Source organism: Myotis nattereri, assembly GCF_964212035.1.
Source record: "Myotis nattereri genome assembly, chromosome: 16".
NCBI lineage: Eukaryota > Metazoa > Chordata > Mammalia > Chiroptera > Vespertilionidae > Myotis > Myotis nattereri.
In genome coordinates this window covers 4987850-5010424 of record NC_138091.1, presented here as the reverse complement: position 1 = coordinate 5010424, position 22575 = coordinate 4987850, and the positions used below count along the sequence as shown (strand labels likewise).

At 47.9% G+C, this 22575-nt stretch overlaps 1 protein-coding gene across 1 annotated transcript in view; it reads right to left on the bottom strand.

Annotated features, from left to right (window-relative positions):
• SPECC1 (sperm antigen with calponin homology and coiled-coil domains 1) overlaps nucleotides 1-22575 on the bottom strand; it is a 247101-nt gene that overhangs the window by 25393 nt on the left and 199133 nt on the right. Inside the window, exon 12 of the mRNA XM_081110787.1 lies at nucleotides 17652-17754. Coding sequence (XP_080966913.1) covers nucleotides 17652-17754 — 103 coding nt within the window. The remainder of the gene's footprint in view (nucleotides 1-17651; nucleotides 17755-22575) is intronic.

Sequence of the window (22575 nt, the reverse complement as noted above, 5' to 3'; positions counted from 1 at the left end):
TGTCCCTGCCTCTCCTCCAACCTTAGGCCCACCACTCTCTGTGGGCCGTGCCTGCCTGTGGATGAGGAAGCTGAACCTCTATGGCTGGTGAGTCAGGATGGAACCCAGTCCTATCAAACTGCAAAGCACATGTCCTGTTTGCTGTGCCTCCTTTTTCTTCTCTCTCTCTGCCTCCCCCTCGTCTTCATTCCTTCACAATTTATACTAGAAGCTTCTAATGCCTGATAAACATGGAAACACTTTAAATACACACCTCCTGTACCATGCATGCTACAAAACACCATTTTTCTTTTTCTTTTCTTTTTTTTAAAATATATTTTATTGATTTTTTACAGAGAGGAAGGGAGAGGGATAGAGAGTTAGAAACATTGATGAGAGAGAAACATCTATCAGCTGCCTCCTGCACACTCCCTATTGAGTATGTGCTCACAACCAAGGTACATGCCCTTGACCGGAATCGAACCTGGGACCTTTGAGTCCGCAGGCAGACACTCTATCCACTGAGCCAAACCGGTTAGAACTCTTTTTTTTTTATTGTTGACATTATCACAGATGACCCCACCCCCTCATTTTTCTTTATCTGCACAATTTTCAGAAGCATTCTGAGAGGCCAAATGGACCCGAGGCGTACCCAGTATTTTAGTTAACTGCCACTTAAGAACAGCTTTTGACCTATAAGTGTAATAGTTTGAAATTATTCACTAGGATATAAAATTGGGTGAGATCAAAGCCAGGGTTGAAAATCAACCAAAATGACTTCCAGCCTCAGGAGCCCACAGCCCCGCTCCTGCGGGGACACGGTGCACCGTGCCCACCCCACGCCCCGCAGCAAGGCCGGCAGAGCCGCACAGGGGAGAGACCGGGCCTGTCCCTCGAAGAAAGGAACATGAGACCCACTCAGGTCGTGAGCCAGCCCCGGCCAGGAAAGGCCCCTCCTACATTCGCCACGGGAGGCCTGCGGACTGCTCCCACGCAGGCAGAGGGAGGGCAGCCATGACTGTGATATTATATTCATTCCAGGAACGTTATGCCATTGAATGGGGACTCTCCCCTCCTACTTCTGGGGGCAATGGGAGATACCTGCGATACCACCAACAATGACACCAACATGCCAACCAACCCACCGCCTCTCCCTCTCACTTCTGAGCGCAGCAACCCCATCGTGAGCTTCCTGAAGCAGAGAGATTTGAAAATCTCTAAAATTCTAGCTGGACACAAGCGTTCAATAATCCCCAAGTCAACACAGCTGCCTGGACAATGCAAATGTGTGTGCGCCTGCGGCGCCTCAAACGCGGTGGGTGGTGAAGGCCAGCCTGCAGGGCACCGCACCGTCCGCGCTCGCGGAGGGCACCTGGGGAGCGCCAAGGCTCGCTGTGGTGAATGAGCAGCGAGCGGGCGCGGCAGCACAGTCTGTAAGGCTCAGGGAAGAGAGGAGATGATTCATGCTTTACCGGATCTTTCTCTCCCTGCACATCACCTGAACTACTGGTCACTGTGGACCTGTCTTGCCGTGACCTGAGCGGTATTCTGGGCTCTCTTCCACACACCCGGGGTGCAGGGAGAAGGGGCAGCAAGGACCGAGGGCGCTGGCGTCCCGGGCCGGCGTCTCCCAGGGGCCTTGTGGACGGGCCATGCGGACAGTCCAGGGACGTGCGGCAGCGCAGAGCAGCCCACCAGCTCTGGGCGACTAGTTTCCCTGCACTGAACCCATCCAGGGACGTGCGGCCCAGAGAAGGGGGCTGAGATCCAGTATGGACCAGGGAGGCGAAGGAAACCACGGCAGGAAGGAACGCACATGCGGAGAGCGGCTGTGAGTCTTGCTGAGCTTTGGACAACAGTCCTCAACGCTCACGATGCAGCCTGACTCAGGACAGAAGGAAGGAGCAGAACACGAACACCCGAGGGCTTCATACGATCCTCTCCTTTTCCCAGTTCCCACGCAGCCGAATCGCAGGGTTCATCAAAAGAATAACAGAGGAAAACGGACAACAGTCAACAAAGCATTGGACAAGGATGTGTCTTCAATTAGCTTCCTGAATGAAACCGACTGATCGCTGTCCTCCGTGATGAGGAGGGTGCTGGGCAGGGAGAGTCCTGTCTCTAACCCTGACGCTAGCGATGCGGCACACTCACCTCCTGAAAACCCACTGAGCGGCACGCTGCTGCCACCCCTCAACTAGGGAAGGGGGCGGGAGGGGGGAGAGAGAGGAGAAAGGAAGGAAAAAAGAGAGGGAAGAAAAAAGAGGGGGAAAGAGAGGAAAGGAGGGAGGAGGGAAGCAGAAGAGAAAAACAGGCAGACCCTGGTCATCGTAGGGACTGAACGGGCTGTTACAAAGAACGCCACTGCTATGGGGCTGTGAGCTCTAAGGGTCACTGGGAGGGAAAAGCACAGGAGGAGAAAAAGAAACTTGCTGATGCTTTTCCCAAAGGAGATGGTAGTTACTCACTGAAAATTATCTTTAACTTTCTTAGGATATAAATACTTCCGAGATATTTCTGAGAGCAAGTTCTGGGGAAAGGAAGTCTCGTATGTAAAATAAGGTACCATTCCAAGCATCTCCCAACAGGCTCCGTCTCTCGGAGTGCTTAGGAGGAATCGTGTGAGACAGAACACCGCCCTCCCTGAGCCGAGGCCAGCTGAAGGGCGCTGGGAAGCCGACCCTGACCCTGACCACCCAAGAACCTTCCCTCAGGAAGGCTGAGACTGGGACAGAGCCCTGGAGGGTGAGTGCAGAGGCAGCCCACTTAGCTAGCGCCCTGGACAGAAGCAAAGCAAACCCAACCGCCCACAGCATCTGCTGCTACAAGGCTCATCTGATTTGCCTTTGTTGCCTGGAAACACCAACACTGGGTGGAAACAGCCTCTGCCAGAATCAGGAACCTATGCAAATGAGATGACATTTAAGCTTATTTCTTCATCTTCTTTTTGCGTATATTTTCCAATTGTTCTACAATGACCATGTATTACTTTTAATTAGGAAAAGTAATACTTATTAAAATATTAATGATGTCATTTATTGTCCTGTAATTAATAAGAATCTTAATAATTGTATGTTTCTATGTTGGAACAGACCCTGGGGTAGTGCCCTCTTGGTTTTCTTTTTCCCAAAAATATGTCTGAGGAAGAAGAGTAAAGACTTGACAATAGATGAGGGAAGGAAGCTGCAATTAAGAATGTGCTGGAAAGGCAGGCCGAAACCTTCACATTCCCCTCTGATAGGTCAGCGGTGCTGGGTTCTCTGAAATCTCCCAGCTCCTCTGGGACCCAAGCTGGCCCGAGGATCGCTTGAAGGCAGAGAAGTAAGTTGGGGACTCCCAGGGTGAGGTAATAGGAATGACCACACTCCTGGAACCCCCTCTTGGGGAGCCTGGGCTTCGTATGTGGATGTCCGCCCGCCAAGGGCAGGGCTTGCTGAAAAGAGCCTGGTCAGCCCCCACTGTCCAGCTTCGAGCCGTGAGCGGCCCCAGGCAGGGCAAGGGCCGGGCAGAGGGGGGTCAGGCCTCAGCTGCGGATTTGTGAGCGAAAGAGGCGCCGCGGTCTCTCCACACCACTGCGTTGTGGGGTAGTTTCTCAATCAGCTACAGTTAACTTCTGAGTTGAGGTTACTTCCCTTGCACTTCCCTTAACTTGTTCGTCAGCTGCAAAGGGAGAATGGAAACCTTTTGTTCCTCAAGCAAATTACTTTGGAATTGCTTTGAACTTCCTTTCCTCTGCTGACCCTACTCATATTATCGCTTTAACCAGTTATTTCATCAAGTCTAGAAACTTCTGCTTATTTATTAAGAATTTTTAAAATGTGGCCCTACTCAATGTAATTAATGAAATAACTTCTCCTCTTACACACGAGCTAAAGGCGCGCTCAGGCCTAAGGCACGGCTTGTGCTCTCCATCCCGGAACGGAAGGTGGGAGAGCGGGCAGGAGGGGGCGGCCGCCCGAGGGCACCCACCTTCACTGTTACTCTTTCTCAGAACGACCTTGGCTGTGCTTACTGGTTTGTCTTTCCAGGTGAATTTTCACTTCTTTTAAGTTCAAGAATAAAGACATCTTGTTGGGGTTTTCATTGGAATTGCATTAAATTTAGAGATTAATTTAGAATAATTTACTTTAAAAAAATGATTCTTCCTCATTTGATCCCCGTTGAAGGAATTAAGGGTTGAGACCTGAAAAAGAGTGGGCCCAGCCCCGCTTACACCCGTGGTGAGGACCAGGCGTGAGTCGGAGGGAAGGGCAGAACAGCCTGTCCATGGAGCTCTTGAACGACAATGGCTGCTCCATCTCAGGACCTGCAGGCGGATGCCTCACAACCCCTCCCTGGAGGCAGAACCCACAGGGCGCTGCCATCAGAAGAGTGGCTGCAGCTGTATCTTTCCCGCTTCCTTCTTCTCCTCACAAACCCTGGAGTCCCCCCGTTTCCTCCCTGGTCTGGTTTCGCTGCAACTGCCCGCGTCCGACGCCTTCTAAACCGTCCAGTTAGGCCCACACCCACGCCAGCGCCCTCGCGCCGCCCACAGAGGATGAATGCTCAGCCTGGGGACGCGGGTCCTCCACAGCTGCCTGAGCAGCCTCTGCGCCCCTCAGCCTGGCTCCCAAGACTCTCTGCCATGGCCTGGCCCCAGGTCAGACCCAGGCCGTGCCCCAGATTCTGGAAAAACACTCTTCTGCAATTGTCTCCGCCTGCTTTCCTCCACAGCCTTTCTGTTGAGTTGATGACCTCATTTTCACTATTTTCACTTGTCATCTTGCCTTACTTTTTCTAAAAAAGGTCATGGTCCCATGACTCTCATCTTGCCTGACTTTTTCTAAAAAAGGTCATGTAGATATGCTGGTTCCACACATCCTAGAATTATCCCATCACCCACTTTCTAGGCCCAGTAATCCGTTAGCACCCTAAAGCCACCTTCTCCTAGCTGAGACGATCTATCTCTCACCAGTCACCCAAGGAAACAGGAAGGAAACTCCCAGGTCAGCTCTCCAGGCGGAAGGTGGAGCCAATCATGGCTTAGTGGGCAACCACAGCCGCCAGCTTCCTCCAGGCCTCCGGGCAGACACGGTCACGCAGCCTGGTCCCTGGCGCAGGCTCACCACACAGTGGAGCAGGCGGGGCAAGACAAGCCTGAGTCTGGAACGTGGAGGCCTGAAAACACTGCAAAGTCTGTTTTTTGCTTCCTTTGAGCTGATCATCTGATTGAATACAGCCTTGGCAGCTGAGAGGCAAATCCCTCTGGGGAGGAAGAGACGGAGTTGCCTATCGCCCCCTCCCAGGCCCTCGCCTGCCCCGGCAGCAGCTGTGACTGCGCCTTCAGGCAGGCCCCCACTCTCTGGCTTCCAGTCTCCTCATCTAATGAAGCAGCTGCGAGTAGCAGTGGTTTTGAAATGAGCAGCGTGGAACCTGTCTTCCAACCACAGTGTCTGCGGAGCTTTTGCTAGAGTTTGAAAACCACAAGATACAATGATTTTTTGCACTCTTCCATATAAGCCTTACCCTGCATCGTCTGATACAATAGCCACTAGCCAATATTTAATTTCAATATTAAAATTAGCTTAAATTAAGTAAAATTTAAACTTCAGTAAGCCACCTTATACGTGCTTAGGAGCCACATGTGGCTAGGGGCCACCACATGGGACAGCACGACTACACACACGCATACACACACACACACACACATTTCCTTCCTCTTTTAATGCAAGCGGTAGCACGCACCCTGCTTTCTGCCTCCACTTAGGAGATCTAATGGGATAGGGCCTTCACAACACACAGAACGAGTGAAGCTCAGAGACTAAGAGATGGATTATGAAACCAGACAGACCCTGGCGATCACTTCCTAGTTGTACCTGTGTGATCGTTGGCGTACCCTCTTCATGCCATGGTTTCCTCGCCCGTACAGTGGGCATGGAGCAGGCCCCTCCCAGGATGCAGTGCACATTACACGCGCAAGTCACATGGGAAGCATCTGGAGCAGCACCTGTCATATGGTGAATAGTCAAGAAATACTAGCTCATTTTTCACCATCAGCCACTTCGCTCTCTTCTAATGGTCACGGAAAGGTCATCACAGAATGGACACAACGGGCTGCCTACGCTGTTTCCGTCTTCTGTAACGACTCTGCACACACGTGGGATGAATTACGCTGGATTCTACCAAACTGCCCTCGAAGAGGTCCCCCACCTGTACCTTAGACACCCCACCCCACAACATGATGGCTGCTCACTCCCTACACACTCCTAGGAGGATCCACAGAGTTCAGAGAACTGCGTGGTTCTTTTCCACGCTCTGATGCTCCAGCATTCCAACTGGAATATTTTTAGTAAGGGAGAATCTGTTTTAAGGGAAACAGCACTCCCATATTTTTGGACGTGCTTACTACGAAAATAATACTGCAAGGGGCCAGAAACAGAATGCTGGGGAACCAGCTAGAACTGTAAGAAATATGCGCCATGCTCTGTTAGCAGGATTGGTTTATTCTGATTAAAAAAGGCATGTTCTACCCTGGCTGCAGCTGCCCTGGAGCCTTCCCCCCATTTGGAGCTGCCTGTCATCATGGAAAGATGAACAACTGAGCTGCAGAAACCAGAGTCGCCAGCCCTTTGAAGGTCCCTAGTCCGTTTTGCACACCCGCAGGCCTTTGCAGACCTCCAGCCTGCTCACCTGTTCACTGCCCACCTGGCACTCCCTTTGGCTCTTTCCCCTGTAACCCCAGCCCTTGCACATCACTAAGCCCTGTGAAGGCCCCTAGTCCTTTTCATATCTGAACACTGCCCTTTGCCATATAAGCAGCTGGCTCACCGAGGGCTGCAGAGCAGATTTCTGTGGCTAACCTGCTGCTCTCCCATACTGCCGGCAATACTGGAATAAATGCTCATATATGATTCAACCCTGTCTCTGCCTAATTGGCTCGAGTAGTGACAGGCAGTACGGACCCATTGTTTGTCCAGTTACAACACATGAAAACTAAATAATTTGTTCTACAGAATGTAGTTCCAAGACCAAGTTTAATTTATGCTGGACAGACAATCTTCACCTCCCACTTCCCAGAAAGACGGGATTCAGTCTCTGAAGTCATACGTCTGTGGCTAGATAACGTCTTTTCCCAGATGAACATCTCATGAATAAGAGAACAGCACAAACACCCTGCAGATGCTCCCAGGCTGTGACTGCTTACACAGCCCTCATGCTGTCCTGGGGGACTGAGCGCACTGAGCGAACTCGGGCCCATCGCCCCAGAGGACGGGAGAGGGGCTTGGCGGTGGAGGCGCCACACTGCAGCCAGCTGCTGGCCTCGCTGGCCAATGGCCCGGAGAGGGGAGGGAGGGGGTTGGGAGTCGGGGAGAAGACAAAGCTCTGAAATCAGCCTCAGGAGAAACACTCTCACCCGGCTCCATGTGGAAACCTGCTTTTACTTCCTGAAGCTGGCAGGACGCCTAACACTCTACACACATGAAAAGTGTGCCCTGGCCACATCGGGATGCCCATGTTTCCTTTAAATAGTCATCTCGAGGCAGAAGACTCCGCTAACTCGTGTCAAGACCTGTAAGTGGAGTCTGTTCTCTCTGAAGCTCGCCAGGTCCCGCCCTCAGTTCCCCAGCGTTTCCTTAGAATTCAGCAGGCAGTGACCCCCTCTGCCTCCAGGGTGGCTGGGCTGAGCCCTCCACAGATGTGCCCTGCGCTGGGCCTCTGACCAACAGTGACTCCTTCAGGGGTGAGGGGGTGGGGTCCCTGCTGTCCTGCTCAACCTAGCCCAGCCTCCATTCCAACCTGCTCCCTGCCTGTTACCCTCTTACCTCGGGTTCCTCAGCACCTACTTTATGACTTAAAGAACTCTGGAGCCCAGTCCTGGGTGAGCAAACACTCTCCCTTTCCTTCAGGGCATGGAGGGTTTGCTCTCCCAGGCCTCCCTTAGTGGTGCTGGGGTGGGGTGGAGGGGACTGCCTTCTGTACCTCTGAGAGAGGAAAAACAGAGCAGCTACCTTCCCATGTGAGAAAGGAGACCCTCCCACAGACTGCAAACGTGGGTCTAGTTCAGTCTGCAGGGCCGTGCGACGTTTCAAAGCCATGGTGGTGAGTGGTCTGCAGAGCTGTGCTTCTGGGAGACTGGGGCGGCCCTGCTGTAAGTTCACCCAGGAGGACCCACAAGGGTGTTGAGTGGCTGAGGAACTACAGCACAGACGGACCGCAAGGACGCGGTGAGAAGTGAAACAGGCTGCACACAGGAGGCCAGATGCTGTGTGGCTCCTCAGATGAGGCCCCTGGAATCAGTACATTCACAGAAATGAAGCAGAAGGGAAGGTGCCTGGGCTGGGGGCAGGGGGAGGGCGATGGTATGCTGAATGGGGAGAGTTTCAGCCTGAGGAGATGGAAAGGTTCTGGAGACGGAGGGAGGTGAAGATACTAATGCCACTGACATTAATTCCACCGGCTTCTTTAGCCCTACATGTTAAAACTTTGATTTTGATGGAAAATGAATATTCCAATTTGATAGCTGACTGTAGCTTTAAACTTCACATGATCACCCATCTGCCACTCAGACTCTTAGGCAAGGATGTCTGAGCTTCCCCACCTTCAACCACATGCCTCACCAGGTAGGTGAGGAAGTCAGGAAAAAGAAAACCAGTTATAAAAGTATACTAAAAAATTGCCCTAACCGGTTTGGCTCAGTGGATAGAGCGTCGGCCTGCGGATGGAAGGGTCCCGGGTTCGATTCCGGTCAAGGGCATGTACCTTGGCTGCGGGCACATCCCCAGTGGGGAGTGTGCAGGAGGCAGCCGATCAATGTTTCTCTCTCATCGATGCTCCTAACTCTCTATCTCTCTCCCTTCCTCTCTGTAAAATATCAATAAAATATATTTAAAAATGTTTTTAAAAAAAGTATACTAAAAAATAAAATAAGGTAGCTGAAATAAGACAAAATATACACTAATAAGCTACAAGAAATGTGAATGGCTAAATCCTGTTAGAGGAATTTTCAGGTTACACATAAAGCTAAACTATAAGAAGCACACCTACAGCAAGCAACGCAGGAAAGACTGAATAAAGTATAATGATACATCATCGATAAAAGCTGGACAGAAATGGGACAGTGATATCAGTATAAACATGTACACTTTTAGTCAAATGGTTTAACTGATATAAAAGGTAAAACCTATCAAGAAAATGTAAGAGCCACAAACCCTTAGGTCTGGTTTCAAAATATCTAGAGCAAAAACTCTTAGAAATGAAATGTTTTGACAAAAAACACAATCAAAGGAAGAGACTTCAATGCACCTCACTCGGATGTCAATGGATCAGCTGGCCACGCACCGATGCCCCCCTCGGGCCCAGCGGGCCTCACCAACACCGCCGGCAGCCTGGGCCATGCACGCTGGGTCCCGGGCACCACGTGGGACCCGCTTTCCCTCCGCGTAACCAGGAGGTCCGTGCAAAGACTTGTCCATACGAAGGGCATGCGGTTCAAGGAAAATGTAAGCCATCACTTCTAGGTAACAGGAAAACTGAAACTTCCATTTTTTAAAAATATGTTTTTGTTGATTTCAGACAGGAAGAGAAAGGGAGAGAGAGAAACATCAATGATGAGAGAAAATCATTGATTGGCTGCCTCCTGCATGCCCCCTACTGGGGATCAAGCCCACAACCTGGGCATGTGCCCTGACTGGGAATCAAACTGTGACCTCCTGGTTCATGGGTTGATGCTCAACCATTGAGCCACACTGGCCAGGCAAAATAGAAACTTCTAAATGAGAGGTTCCCCAACTTCTACCAGGCAAAATTTCAGGAAAGTCCAGGCTGCCATTTGTCAGAGGCAGCGTCAGAGTCTTGTGCCCCAGAGTGTGACAGGTACCTCCTGGCAGAGAGCCGATCCCCCAGGCGTGCTGGAGAAGGCGGCAAACACGACTGAACTTTTTTTGCTATGTCCACATGATAGGGTTTGTTTGATTGGGGTTTTTTTTTGCTTGCTAACATTATAACCAAAAAAATCAGGTCTTATTAACACAAAACTTCATTTACACCTAAACCAAGCAAAAGCCAAGTCCCTTTATTACTAGCAGAGATTCCCCCAGGAATAATATGCCATACTAGATAGCACATTCGACGACTAAGTTGGAATTCTGCCCCCAGGAACCTAAGAATGGTTCCTCAACGAGGAAATTAACACATAATGTAATACATACATAGTTCATAAATGGGTTAAAAGAGAAAACACCTTATGGATTGCTCAACAAATGCCAAAAGTAATCTGATATGACTGTCCTATTTCTGGATTAAAAAATATATGCATATCTATATATTCTACATAATAAAAGGCTAATATGCCCTAGCTGGTCTGGCTCAGTGGATAGAGTGTTGGTCTGAGCACTGAAGGGTCCTGGGTTTGATTCTAGTCAGGGGCACATGCCTGGGTTGTGGGCTCAATCCCCAGTGGGAGACATGCAGGAAACAGCCGATGAATGATTCTCTCTCATCATTGATATGTCTATATTTCTCTCCCTCTCCCTTCCTCTCTGAATCAATAAAGATTCAGAATATTCAGGAGAAGTTGGGGAATATTTATGTATTTTTAAAAAGGCTAATATACAAATAGACCGGACGGTGGAACAACTGAACCACCAGTCACTATGACATATGCTGACCACCAGGGGGCGCGTGCGGAACATGGCGGGTGTTGGCAAGGGCAGGATAGTGGAGCAGGTGAATGGGGCGCCAGACCAAGGCTAGTGGCTGTCATCGGGGAGAGCATCTGGTGGTTACTGAAAATTCTTTGCTCCTGTGCGCCATGGTCCTGCCCAGCGCTGGAGCTGCTCCTGATCGCTCAGCGCTGTCAATGGGTGTGAGCTGCAGCTGCCAGCCCCGATCACCCCTGAGGAGTGATCGGGGCAGCCGCCGCCATTCGCATCCACTGACAGCGCCAGCCTCACTCGCACCGGCCCCAATCGCTCCACACCGTCAATGGGTGCGAGTGGGGCCGGCACCATCAGCACGTGGGAGTGGTGGCAGTGGGAGCAGGGCTGCCGGCAGACAGGGGACCTGGGCCATGGTGGGAGGGACTGGATGGGGGCATGGAGGATGGGCCGAGCCCCGCCCCTATGCTCACCCCAGCCTCGCAGCCCACAGTTCCTTTCAAGGTGCACAAATTTGTGCAATGAGCCCCTAATGTATATGTATATGTATATGTATATGTATATGTATATGTATATGTATGTATTTGTACATATATATTTAAATCCTCACTCAAGGATATGTGGTTTTTTTTAAATATATTTTTTTTATTGATTTCAGAGAGGAAGAGAAAGGGAGAGATAGAAACATCAATGATGAGAGAGAATCATTGATTGGCTGCTTTCTGCAAGTCCCACACTGGGGATCGAACCCCAGGCATGTGCCCTTGACCGGAATCAAACCTGGGACCCTTCAGTCTGCAGAACCATGCTGTATCCACTGAGCCAAACTGGCTAGGACAAGGCTATGTTTCTTATTGGTATCTTTTTTGGTTTTTTTTGTTGTTGTTTTCTTTTTTAGAAAGAAATGGAGAGAGAGAGAGAGAGAGAGAGAGAGAGAGAGAGAGAGAGAGAGAGAAACATTGATTGGTTGCTTCCCATATGCACCCCAACTTGGGATCAAACCTGAAATGGTATGTGCCCTGACCGGGAATTGAACCTGCTACCTTTTGGTGTGTGGGATGACACTCCACCCGGTCAGGGCTGAGAGTTAATACGTTTAACGTCTAACAAAATCTGAGACTTCCAGGGAAAGTTGGCAGATTGGCTCAGTTGGTTGGAGTGTCATCCTGTACACCAAAAACTTGATTCCTGGTCAGGTCTAAAGCTAGGCTGTGGGTTCGAGTGCACACAGGAGGTAACCAATTGATGTATCTCTCTAATCTCAATATCTCTCTCTCTCTCTCTCTCTCTCTCTCTCTCTCTCTCTCTCTCTCTCCTTCTTCTTTCTCTCTAAAGATCAAAACCATATCCTCAGTGAGAATTAAAAAAAGATTTTGACATGTGCTATGACATGGATGAACCTTGAGGACATTGTGTTCAGTGAAATAAGCAAGTCACAAAAGGACAAATACTATATGATTCCATATATATGAGGTGCCTAAAGTAGTCAACTTCATAGAAAGAGAAAGTAGAATGGTGGTTGTCAAGGGAACAGGGAGTTGTTGCTTAATGGGTACAGAGTTTCAGTTTTGCAAGAGGAGAAAGTTCTAGAGATTGTTGCAAAACAATGTGAGTATCCTTAGAACTAGTGCATTGTACACTTAAAAATGGCTAAGATGGTAAATTTTGTTATGCTTATTTTACCACAATTAAAGATTTAAAAATTAAAATGATACAAGAACACGATGGCAGAAATAAAATATTTAATAGATTTGGGAAGATGAAGTTAAGGAAGTGTCTCAAACAAAACTGCAAAACAAAGAAATGGAAAAAAGTTGAAAAGAGATATAATTAGAGGACCAGGCTAGGAGGAGTTCCGGAAAGAAAACAGTAGAAATCACCAACAAAATCATTTAAGAAAACTAAGTCATGAGTTATCTTATCGAGGAGGTGCAGCGAGGGCCTGGCGGACGAGGCCCATCCCCCTGGAGTTTTAGAATGTGGACCAGCCAGGGTCGCCTGCAAGCCCTGGAGACAACACATTACACACAGAGGACTGGGATGATCCTGTTGTTGCTGCCACACTGGAAACTAAAAGGCAATGGGGCAATGCCTACAAAATTATAAAGGAAAGTACTTTATGGCCTAAAACATTTTATCCAATGAGTCCATCAAGTGTCAGGGTAATTAAAGATGCAAAGTCATAAACTTTTATCTTCCATGAGTCCTTTCTCAGGAAGATACTGGAGGAACCAAAACAAGAAAGGAAAGAATAGGACATGGGACACAGGATCAAAGACAGCGAGAGACAGAGGCATAAAGGGACATCCCAGCACCAGCCGAGCACCAGCCCAAGGGCAGCCGAGCTGGAGAGACTGCCTCCCGGTGAGACTGGTGCTCTGCGTAAACCACGCACTGTGCCACCCAGTCAGGCCCAGTGTGCCGCTCTCGTCGTGCTGGGAGTGGTGGACACCCACCCTCCTAAAACCCAAGTTAGCAGATGCCAATCAAGGCCGGCGCTGAAAACAGCCTCTGTGAGGACAGCCATCTCAGGCCTGTCACTCACTCTCCTGTAGAGAAATAAGCTGCCAACAGCCTCTGAGTCCTGTGTTCTAGACCAAGCATGTCAAACTCGCGGCCCATGGCCAACATAATGGTATGTAAGAAACATCTTAATAAAAATTTCATAACTTAATTTTTACAATATCCAGTTATATATAATCTATATATTATTAAAAAGCCTAATATGCAAATTGTCACCTTGGGAGTTTGACCAGGAGTTCGATCACTCACTATGATGTGTGCTGACCACCAGGGGGCAGCACAGAATGAAGGAAGACCCTGGCCAGCAGCTGGAAGGCCCTGATCGGCCCTGATTGCCGGCCAGTGCTAGGGACCCTACCCGTGCACAAATTTCGTGCACCAGGCCTCTAGTTATTAAAAAACGAACTACAACGTTCGCTAATGACTGATTACTATAATCGTGTTGCATTCATTCCCCTTACACACCTTATGTGCAGGTGCACCATTTCTCTCCACTAATACTAGCAGCAAATATTTTAGCAGCCGATGGCCACGTCATTAGTCTTGGACTGACTTGTTTGGTGTGCGCAACAGGAAATATTTCATATTCGGAGAACAAGAAAAATAGGTTTATTTGCGTTACGCTTATTAATTTGTGCAGGTATTCGCTATCTGGTAAGTTAATGTTCAAAAAATATTAATTTTTATTAAAATGTTCTATTATTTTATGTTAATGATGACTCATTTATTTCAGCCCTTTGTATTCAGCAGGTCTCTATTGAAATAAACCTACATTTCTATGAAAATTGAAGATTTTTTTTTTTGCGGCCCATAAACTTAAACCTTGTTTATTTGGCCTGTGTTAGCCTTTGAGTTTCACATGCTCCCAGTTCTCCTTACAAACTCTTGGGAAGAGGTGGACTGGTCAGCTCAGGCTGTGCACACCCGTGAGGGCTGCTCCTCTGTCCTGTGCCACAGAGGAAGGTGGGAGGACCCCCACCCCCACCCCCTGTCTGCTGTGTAACAACTTCACTGGTATTTCCACACCCTTTAGTATTCCTCACAGCTTCATACACGCACATACAACGGAGAATGGGAAAGGGGCTCATAAGCATGGGGCTCGGAGATACAGCTGAGTGGATTTATGGATTGCCAAGAGCTGACTGTATGTCCACCACAGCTTGTGAAATAAAGCCTTTCATCTTCACCTTCCAAATAAACTCTACTTGCCTTAGAATATACGACAATACCTCGTGCCATTTAAAATGTCTACACAGCCGGCCGCCGTGGCTCAGTGGTTGAGCGTTGACTTATGAACCAGGAGGTCACGGTTTGATTCCTGGTCAGGGCACATGCCCAGGTTGTGGGCTGGATCCCCCGTGTGGGGCGTGCAGGAGGAAGCCAATCAATGATTCTCTCTCATCATTGATGTTTCTATCTCTCTCTCCCACTCCCTTCCTCTCTGAAATCAATAAAAACATAAAAAATAAATAAAATGTCTGCTTAAATCACTGTGTGTCATAAGCAGCTGCAGAAGCTGAGACGGTGGGTAAAAAAGGGCCTCAGCAGAGTAGAGGCCAATAATGACATTCACGTTTACTGAGAATCTATCTTTATGATGAGGTCAGAAGAGAACCACTTTCACAACAATAAATAAAACAAAGCATTTTACATTCTTTGAATTGTGCATGTAGCTCTCAAGGGGCCTGTCTCCAGAAAGAAAACAACTAGAGCCCCAAATGGCCGGCACCGCGCAGGCCACTTGCCCTCGGACGCGCATGTGCGAGTGCTTGCCTGTGGGAACGCGGAGACAGAAAAACAGAACTTGGCCAGCTACATGGGTGCTCTTTCCAGATGCAAAATAAGATTTGCTTTGAAGAATACAAAGGCTGCTTTCTTCTCTAACAGGGAAGAATATGTAGCTCCTAGCTAGTTGGCTAAAAGCAGGTTCCAAGATAACTTACTTATGCCTTTGTGAGCGCTAGCCCCCCCCAAACCATTTCTTGCAACAGAAACCAAACGAATTCAGATAAATTTTTAAGTCTCTTGCTATCTGAACACTTGCTTCTTACAATCAGAGATGCAAGAACCAAATGTGATGTGAACAATAGGAGATGCTGTGTACGTATTTATCTAAGGGAGGGGCCAGTCAACTTCCGTACAGGCCCAGGTAGAGGAGAGTTTTGGTTTTAAAGGTTATAGTTTTACACTCCCGTGCAGTTGCAGTATAAAAGCAGCTACAGGCAATGAGTGAGCGACCAGGTGGCTGTGCTCCAATCAAGCTCATTTATGAAACGTGTGGTTGCAGGACTTCAATCCCGTGTACCAGGGCCACACCCACATTCCTCTATTTCATTACCTCAAATGGCAGAGCTCTGATGATATAAAACATTCATTTTTACAGTCTTTAAAAAGATGGGCCAGGCCAAAGTGAAAAGATTCTGAGTTATAGTATGTGCAAATCAGGGTAAGGACATTATTTGGGAAAGTGTCACTTTTTCTGAAAAAGTTTTATCAGTCATTTATGTTTATATTTTAATTAAAAAGATGCTGTTATAAAAACTGACTTGCTGCCGAAACCGGTTTGGCCCAGTGGATAGAGCGTCGGCCTGCGGACTCAAGGGTCCCAGGTTCGATTCCGGTCAAGGGCATGTACCTTGGTTGCGGGCATATCCCCAGTGGGAGATGTGCGGGAGGCAGCTGATAGATGTTTCTCTCTCATCGATGTTTCTAACTCTCTATCTCTCTCCCTTCCTCTCTGTAAAAAATCAATAAAATATATTTAAAAAAAAATTGACTTGCCACATGGCTATGAAGTGGCCAGCAGAGAGGTGGACGGGCCTACCCTGCAGGCTCCCAAGCCCGTTCTGCACACTGTGATGCCTTAAGGTGCCTTGTTCTTCCAGTTTCAAAGTTTCCTCAGAAAGATCTGGTTTAATTATCCTGTACTAGAGGCCTGGTGCACAACCCGGGCATGTGTCATGACCGGGAATCAAACCGTGACCTCCTGGTTCATAGCCATGCCAGCCAGGTGAGTTTACCTTTTAAAATGTACAATTCAGTAGCGTTTAGTACAGTCACAGGTCATACAACCAACATCACTAATTCCAGAACATTTTTATCACCCCTAAAGAAACCCTGTGCCCAGTCACTTCCTGGCCTCCCTCCCTCAGCCTCTAATCTACTTTGCCCACACTGGACATTTCATATAAAGGAAACCATATAGTATGTAGCCTTTTGGATCCGGCTTTTTTCCTTTAAAAAGTTGCAATTAAAATATTTCTTTCTGTTAAAAACTTACATGTTCATTGCAGATAATGAAAAATTCACAGGAAAGCATGAATAAAATTTAAGTACTCATCCAGTGATAACCGCTGTTAATGTTAGTATAACATTTAGATAAATTACCTTTATAGAATTGGAAGCATACTATATTGCTTTAGAATCTGTTGACTTAATATAATGGGCACACTTTTTCTCGTTCCTTTAAATGTATTTGCACAAAGCAAGATTTTTAAGCTTGATTCCCCTATTGTTAGAAATCTGTATTATTTCCAGTTCTTTAAAAATAACTTTAAATAAATAAAACTATAATCAACTTGTTCAAAATTCTATCTTCATAGGCATTCACGGTTACTTTCTTGAAACACAATTCCTGAGCTAAAGGGCATACTCATTTTTGAGATTCCTGACACATATTTCCCTCCCCAGAGGCGGCATTCATACACACCCCCACCAATGGTGGAGCAGAAATCTCATTTTGATCATCTGATCATTAAAATACAAAATCCTCCCCAAACGGCAGGTGCAATATTACAGTTTAAAATTTCACTTTATGAAGTTCAAATGCAGGCAAAACTAAATTAGCACGTAGGGGTGTGTGCTTTTGTAGAAAGCTCCGAGGGAGACAACCGGGGGACAGCTATGTCCGGCGTCGGGAGGGGCTAGGGACGGGCGGTGCTGGATTTCTGCATGTGAGTGAGGCTGTTCACGAAACTGTGCTGATGCACTTTATCTTTGTGTATGAAAAGCTTAACATTACATCAGATACTACTTTCTTGTCTAACTTTCACAGAAAACACTGTCCTGGTAAACTGAAATTCCTAACCTAAATGCAAACAACTCTTTAAGTAGCAGAGAAATGCTGAGGGCTCAGCGAGACGGGACCTCGATGGGAAATAGGAAAAGGGTCCCTTTTGGGAAGAGGATTCCGCGAAAGCTGTGCCTTAGGTCGGAGCGGCCTGCTGGGTGCTGCTGGGGAGGTTACCTCTCCTCTGAGCAAAGAGGAGGAACCCTTCCACAGGACACGCAGTTCTGCACTTCAGGACGCGGCGAGGTGGCTGGAGTGCAGACTGGCTCCCACCCCACCGGCCTCCGTCTGGAAACCTCTGGGCCGCGCACAACAGCAACCCCGCCAGCCCTGACGGATGGCAACGCCACGCACACTGGCCTAGACGAGCACAGGAATACACAGAACACACACGGGCTTGGACGGCTAGTGCCAGAGCTGCTGGGAAGCAGGTGCACACCCCTTACCGCGTAGCCTTCTGTCTTCTTCTGGCACCATTTCAGCAGAGCATTGCGCTTCGAGCCGCCGTACTCCCGGGCCAGCGCAGCCAGAGGGTCTCTCCTTTCCACACTGGTTAGAGAGAGGAGCGCACAGTAAAGAGAAGGTGCTAATGTTTAGAGCCCTCAACTATGTAAGAAATAAGTAATCATATTAGAAAGGCAGGAGTCTAGGTCATTTCAGTAAACGCCAAAGAAAAACAACCAAATCAGTCACGTTAGCAATACATTTTTATGTCTCAGGGTATGAAAGAAAAATTAGATTGTCTTTCTTGACTATTGAAGTCTATAAATAGGTTTTAAAAAATTTTTAAGTCCATCTGCTGCTCTTGCCATCTAGCCTTTTACTTATTTACTTAAGTACGGTATCATTTTAATGAAAGATACTGACAGAAAAACTCGAGTGGCAGGGTCCGACTTACGCCTGCGTGTCACCTAACAGGCAGGTGAGAGGGCATTTAAACACAGGACTGGCTGCGTGGGGGGGAGATGCTGGGAATGGAGGTGAAAGGCAAAGTCTGTAAGTTACTCAAAAGGGGGCTTTCAAACTCCACAGGAGACACGCCTGCTCCTCCGTTCTTGGTGCAGTCACTCAACCCTGAGCCCCCATTTACCACAGGAAGTGATCTTCCAGGAGCAAGGGCTCAAGGGCCCGTCCTCGATTTTTCTATAAACGTCTACGGCAATGTTATGCTGCCTAAAATTCCCAAATACTGAAAGGGACTTAAGGTCACATGGTTTCTTCCATGAGGCAGCCAGGTAAGGGGGATTATATTCCCATCCCACTGGAACAGCCCGCGGTTTCCCGGCACCGCGTGTAGGAGAGCAGGGATAGGGCAGGGCCTCTCTGGAGTGTCAACTGTCGCAGCGACAACGTGAGAGCAGCAGGATTTACTCCTTGGCGTGTGCATCATCACGGCACAAGATGTTCACAGCAGTGTGGTGGGCAGTCAGACAGGCACGAGGAGAGCAAGGACGATGGGCCCGGTACAGAAGGTCGCCAGGGCAGAAAGGTCCCGGTGCCTAGCAAAGGCAAAACTGGGAAAACAAGGACCTCGCCCCCAAGTGACTTTCCTCCCCAGCATATCCCTGGTCATGCAGCTCGGACCCTCCCCTGACCTTTCCTCCCGTGGCATGTCACTAATCATGCGTAGGCCCCCTTGGAGGAGGAACAAGAGGCCAAAAAGTGGCTTCATGCAACTACGTGTGGGCCCTTGCATGACCAATCCCTTAGCGTTAACCCCTAGGGATAACATCAGTTGTGTTTCTGCTCCAGGCCCAGAAAAGCAGCAAAACCAGACAAGCGACTGACCTTAGGACCAGCTACAATGACAAATGACCCCTTGCCCTGGTGCCAACCCATCAGTGGAGACCATGACCCTGAAAGGGCACACCTGGAAAGGTGACAAATGTTTATTGAGATCCTCCCCTGGGGCTTCCCCTGAAAGCCCTTAGATGGAGGACCAGCAAGGCCCTCTCTAGGGAGCACTGGTTTCCCCACTGGTTTCCTTGCCTCTCTCCTCCTTGAGCTCCAAGTCCCTTCGTTTGCCTCTGTAACTTGTTTCCTGCCCCTTCTACAGCTCACTTATTCTGCCTCTGTGATTGTCCAAATAAACTTCCTCCTACAGTCTGAGTCTTGGCTCTGAATTCTTTCTTAGCCAGAACTCAAGTACCGAGGTTCCTGAACCGAAGTCCAATCTCTGGTAACAGCAGCAGCACTTCTTATAATAGCAAACACTGGAAACAACCAATGCACATCATCAGGGAAATGGATACACTGGGGATATTTACATAATAGAATACTATATAGCAATAAAAACCCAATGAATTACAGATGTATGTAATAACTTCAATGAATAGCAAGAACATTTTGAATTAAGAAACTTCAACAATGTTTTTATGTTTCCAAAGTTGCAAATATGCCCTGGCCAGGTGGCTCAGTTGGTTGGAACATCATCCCAGACACCAAAAGGGTATGGGTTTGATTCCTGGTGAGGGTACATACCTAGATTTTGGATTTGATGCCCGCTTGGGGCTTAGTATGGGAGGCAAAACTCTCTCACGTTGGTTTTTCTCAACATTGGTCTCTCTCCCTCTCCCTCTCTCCCTCTCACTCTCTCTCTCTCTCATCCTCTTTTTCTAAAAATCAATATATAAATATCCTCAGGTGAGGATTAAATAAATAAATTTTAAATATGCAATTTAACTGATATACTATTTGTATTGTCTGGGTACACAAAATACATGGAGAAACTGTAAAGAAAAACACACAAAGTTCAGAATGGTGGTGACCTCGGAGGAGGGCGAGGAAGGGACAGGAAGTGCTGCAAATGGCAGGGGCTGACGGGAAGTTCAAAAGTGTTAATTTCCTTTTCCTGAGCCTGGAAGGTGGTGTCCAGGTTGCTCTCCATCGGGTTGATGTTCCTTATACCTTACACATATTTTATTCTTTTGTATCCATCCAATATTTAATAAAGATATGTTAAATGATTTAAAAGGAGTAATGGGATGATTCTAGACTGTCACAATCTGCATCAAGGTAGGGAGGTTTTAAGGAAAACTTTATACTTGAATTAAAGTTTTTTTTGTATAATGTGATGCCTGCCTTTCCTTCTATTTGACACATCTGTAAACTCAAACCCACAAGTTTCTGTTAACTATGAAGTTCTGGTGACGCTGCCTGTGTTTGCTGTGCCTGGCCCGGGCTTACTCCATTTCCTAGAGATGAACGTCTAGGCCTGACAAACGAGGGAAGACTGAAATGAGTATTTGGGAAAGAGTTTCTGTATAAATGGATGACTAAACATTTACCAAACAGTTTTCTTTTAAAAACAGAGCAACCTAGATAAGATTGCAAAAAAAATTAATAATAGGATGAGAACTTCCAAGGTAATTTGTATCCTGCCATTGGTTTGTCTCAGTGACATGAATATAAAAATAAGTAACTAATTAATTTCACTAATTTAAGCTTTCACGATTAAGGGTATAGTAAAAATAGCATATTAATACACAAATAGCCTTTTTGTATGCAGTTCTGGCACAAAGGAAAGAGCAACTCGAAAAAATAAAATAAAGTATAAAAGACCCATTTCAGAATAGCACTAATTTTGGTCCTTAAAACCTGTTTTGGCTAGCACCAGTTTGGCTCAGTGGATAGAGCGTCAGCCTGCGGACTGAAAGGTCCCAGGTTCGATTCCGGTCAAGGGCATGTACCTTGGTTGCAGGCACATCCCCAGTAGGGAGTGTGCAGGAGGCAGCTGATCGATGTTTCTCTCTCATCGATGTTTCTAACTCTCTCTCTCTCTCCCTTCCTCTCTGCAAAAAATCAATAAAATATATTTTAAAACACACACACACACACACACACACACACAAACCTGTTTTGATTATTTCAATCTCTTGCACATAAACAAGACTGACATTTAATACCTGGAGCTTTAAATTAAACCTCTGAATGATATGCCTTCATTTATTTGGGCCAAAATAATGACTACACCCAAAGATATGGCAAGAGCTGAACTTACTCAGACTTTCAAAAAATCCTTTTATAATATTAATAATGGTAGTTGCAATGTCTGTTAAAAAGCCATTACTCCGAAGATAGCCAATTCTGTATACTCATCTACCTACCTATTCTTTTGTTTGTTTGATTTTTATAATTTTTTTTTTACTATTGATTTCAGAGAGGAAGGGAGAGGGAGAGAGAAACAGAAACATCAATGATGAGAGAGAATCATTGATTGGCTGCCTCCTGCATGTCCCCTACTGGGGATCAAGCCCAAAACCTGGGCATGTGCCCTGACCAGGAATTGAATTGTGACCTCCTGGTTCATAGGTCGACTCTCAATCATTGATCAATACCAGCCGAGCTATCTACCTATTTTTAATATCTACCTATTTATTGAGTGAAATGCTATGGGTGTACCACAACACAAGAAATTGAGAATGACATAAAAATGTAACATAAAGAATTTAAGATCCACTAAATTATAGTCTTAATAAGGGCGAAGGCATGCTGCTATGCACAGTGAATTAAACTCCCAAATGAGTGGGCGATGCCTCAGGCGAAGAAAGGGGGTGCTGATGCCCCCAGGTGGTTAGTGAAACCTCATCACAGTTTGCCCTGGAAGGAGAGGTGCTCAGGAGTTCAAGGCCACAAGGCACACCCTGCGGCTGGAACCTTGGTGGCTTCAGAAGTGCCTGCATCAAGCTGCAAAGGCAGAGGAAGAACAGGCTTTGCTGACTGAGGGGCAGGGCCATTCTGCACATGGGGGGGGGGGGGCGGGGCGGGGCGGGGGCCTAGCTTGAGGAGAACCGGAGACGGGTGGAACGTGGACCCACGCGGAGGTGTCTGACACGGCTGCACAGGAAGCACTCAGTGTTCCAGAGGCTGACTCCACGCGGAGAAGCAGGACATGACGGAGGGGAGGCGGTGGCAGATTTGTGATAGCAAAGACAGCCTTTCGTGCCCACCCGGCGGTCTCTGCCCACTCCATTGCCCACTCCAGCCCTCACCTCCCGCTGAAGCACCCGCTAAACAGCCTTAGCAGTACCCCTCCCATTTCTTGCAGCCACTGTTTACTGTCCCACTACCACTACACACATCAAAGCCAGACCTCCACACGCCTGGTGGCTCCCACTGCTTTACCAAAACCAGTGCCAGCACCTGATGCTGGCCTTTGCACTGTGGCTCCCGGCAGCCTTTCCTGGTGTGATGTCCTAAGGACGCACCTCCCAGCCCATACTGGCGGGAAGCCTACCACACACGCGCCCGGCTCCCCAACCACTGCAGCCCGCGGTCCAGTCTCACGGACTAACACCACGTCCCGGCTCGTGCCAGAGCGCGGACCCCTGCAGGCCCCGGCAGAACTGCTGCTTCCTCTCCCCGATTTCC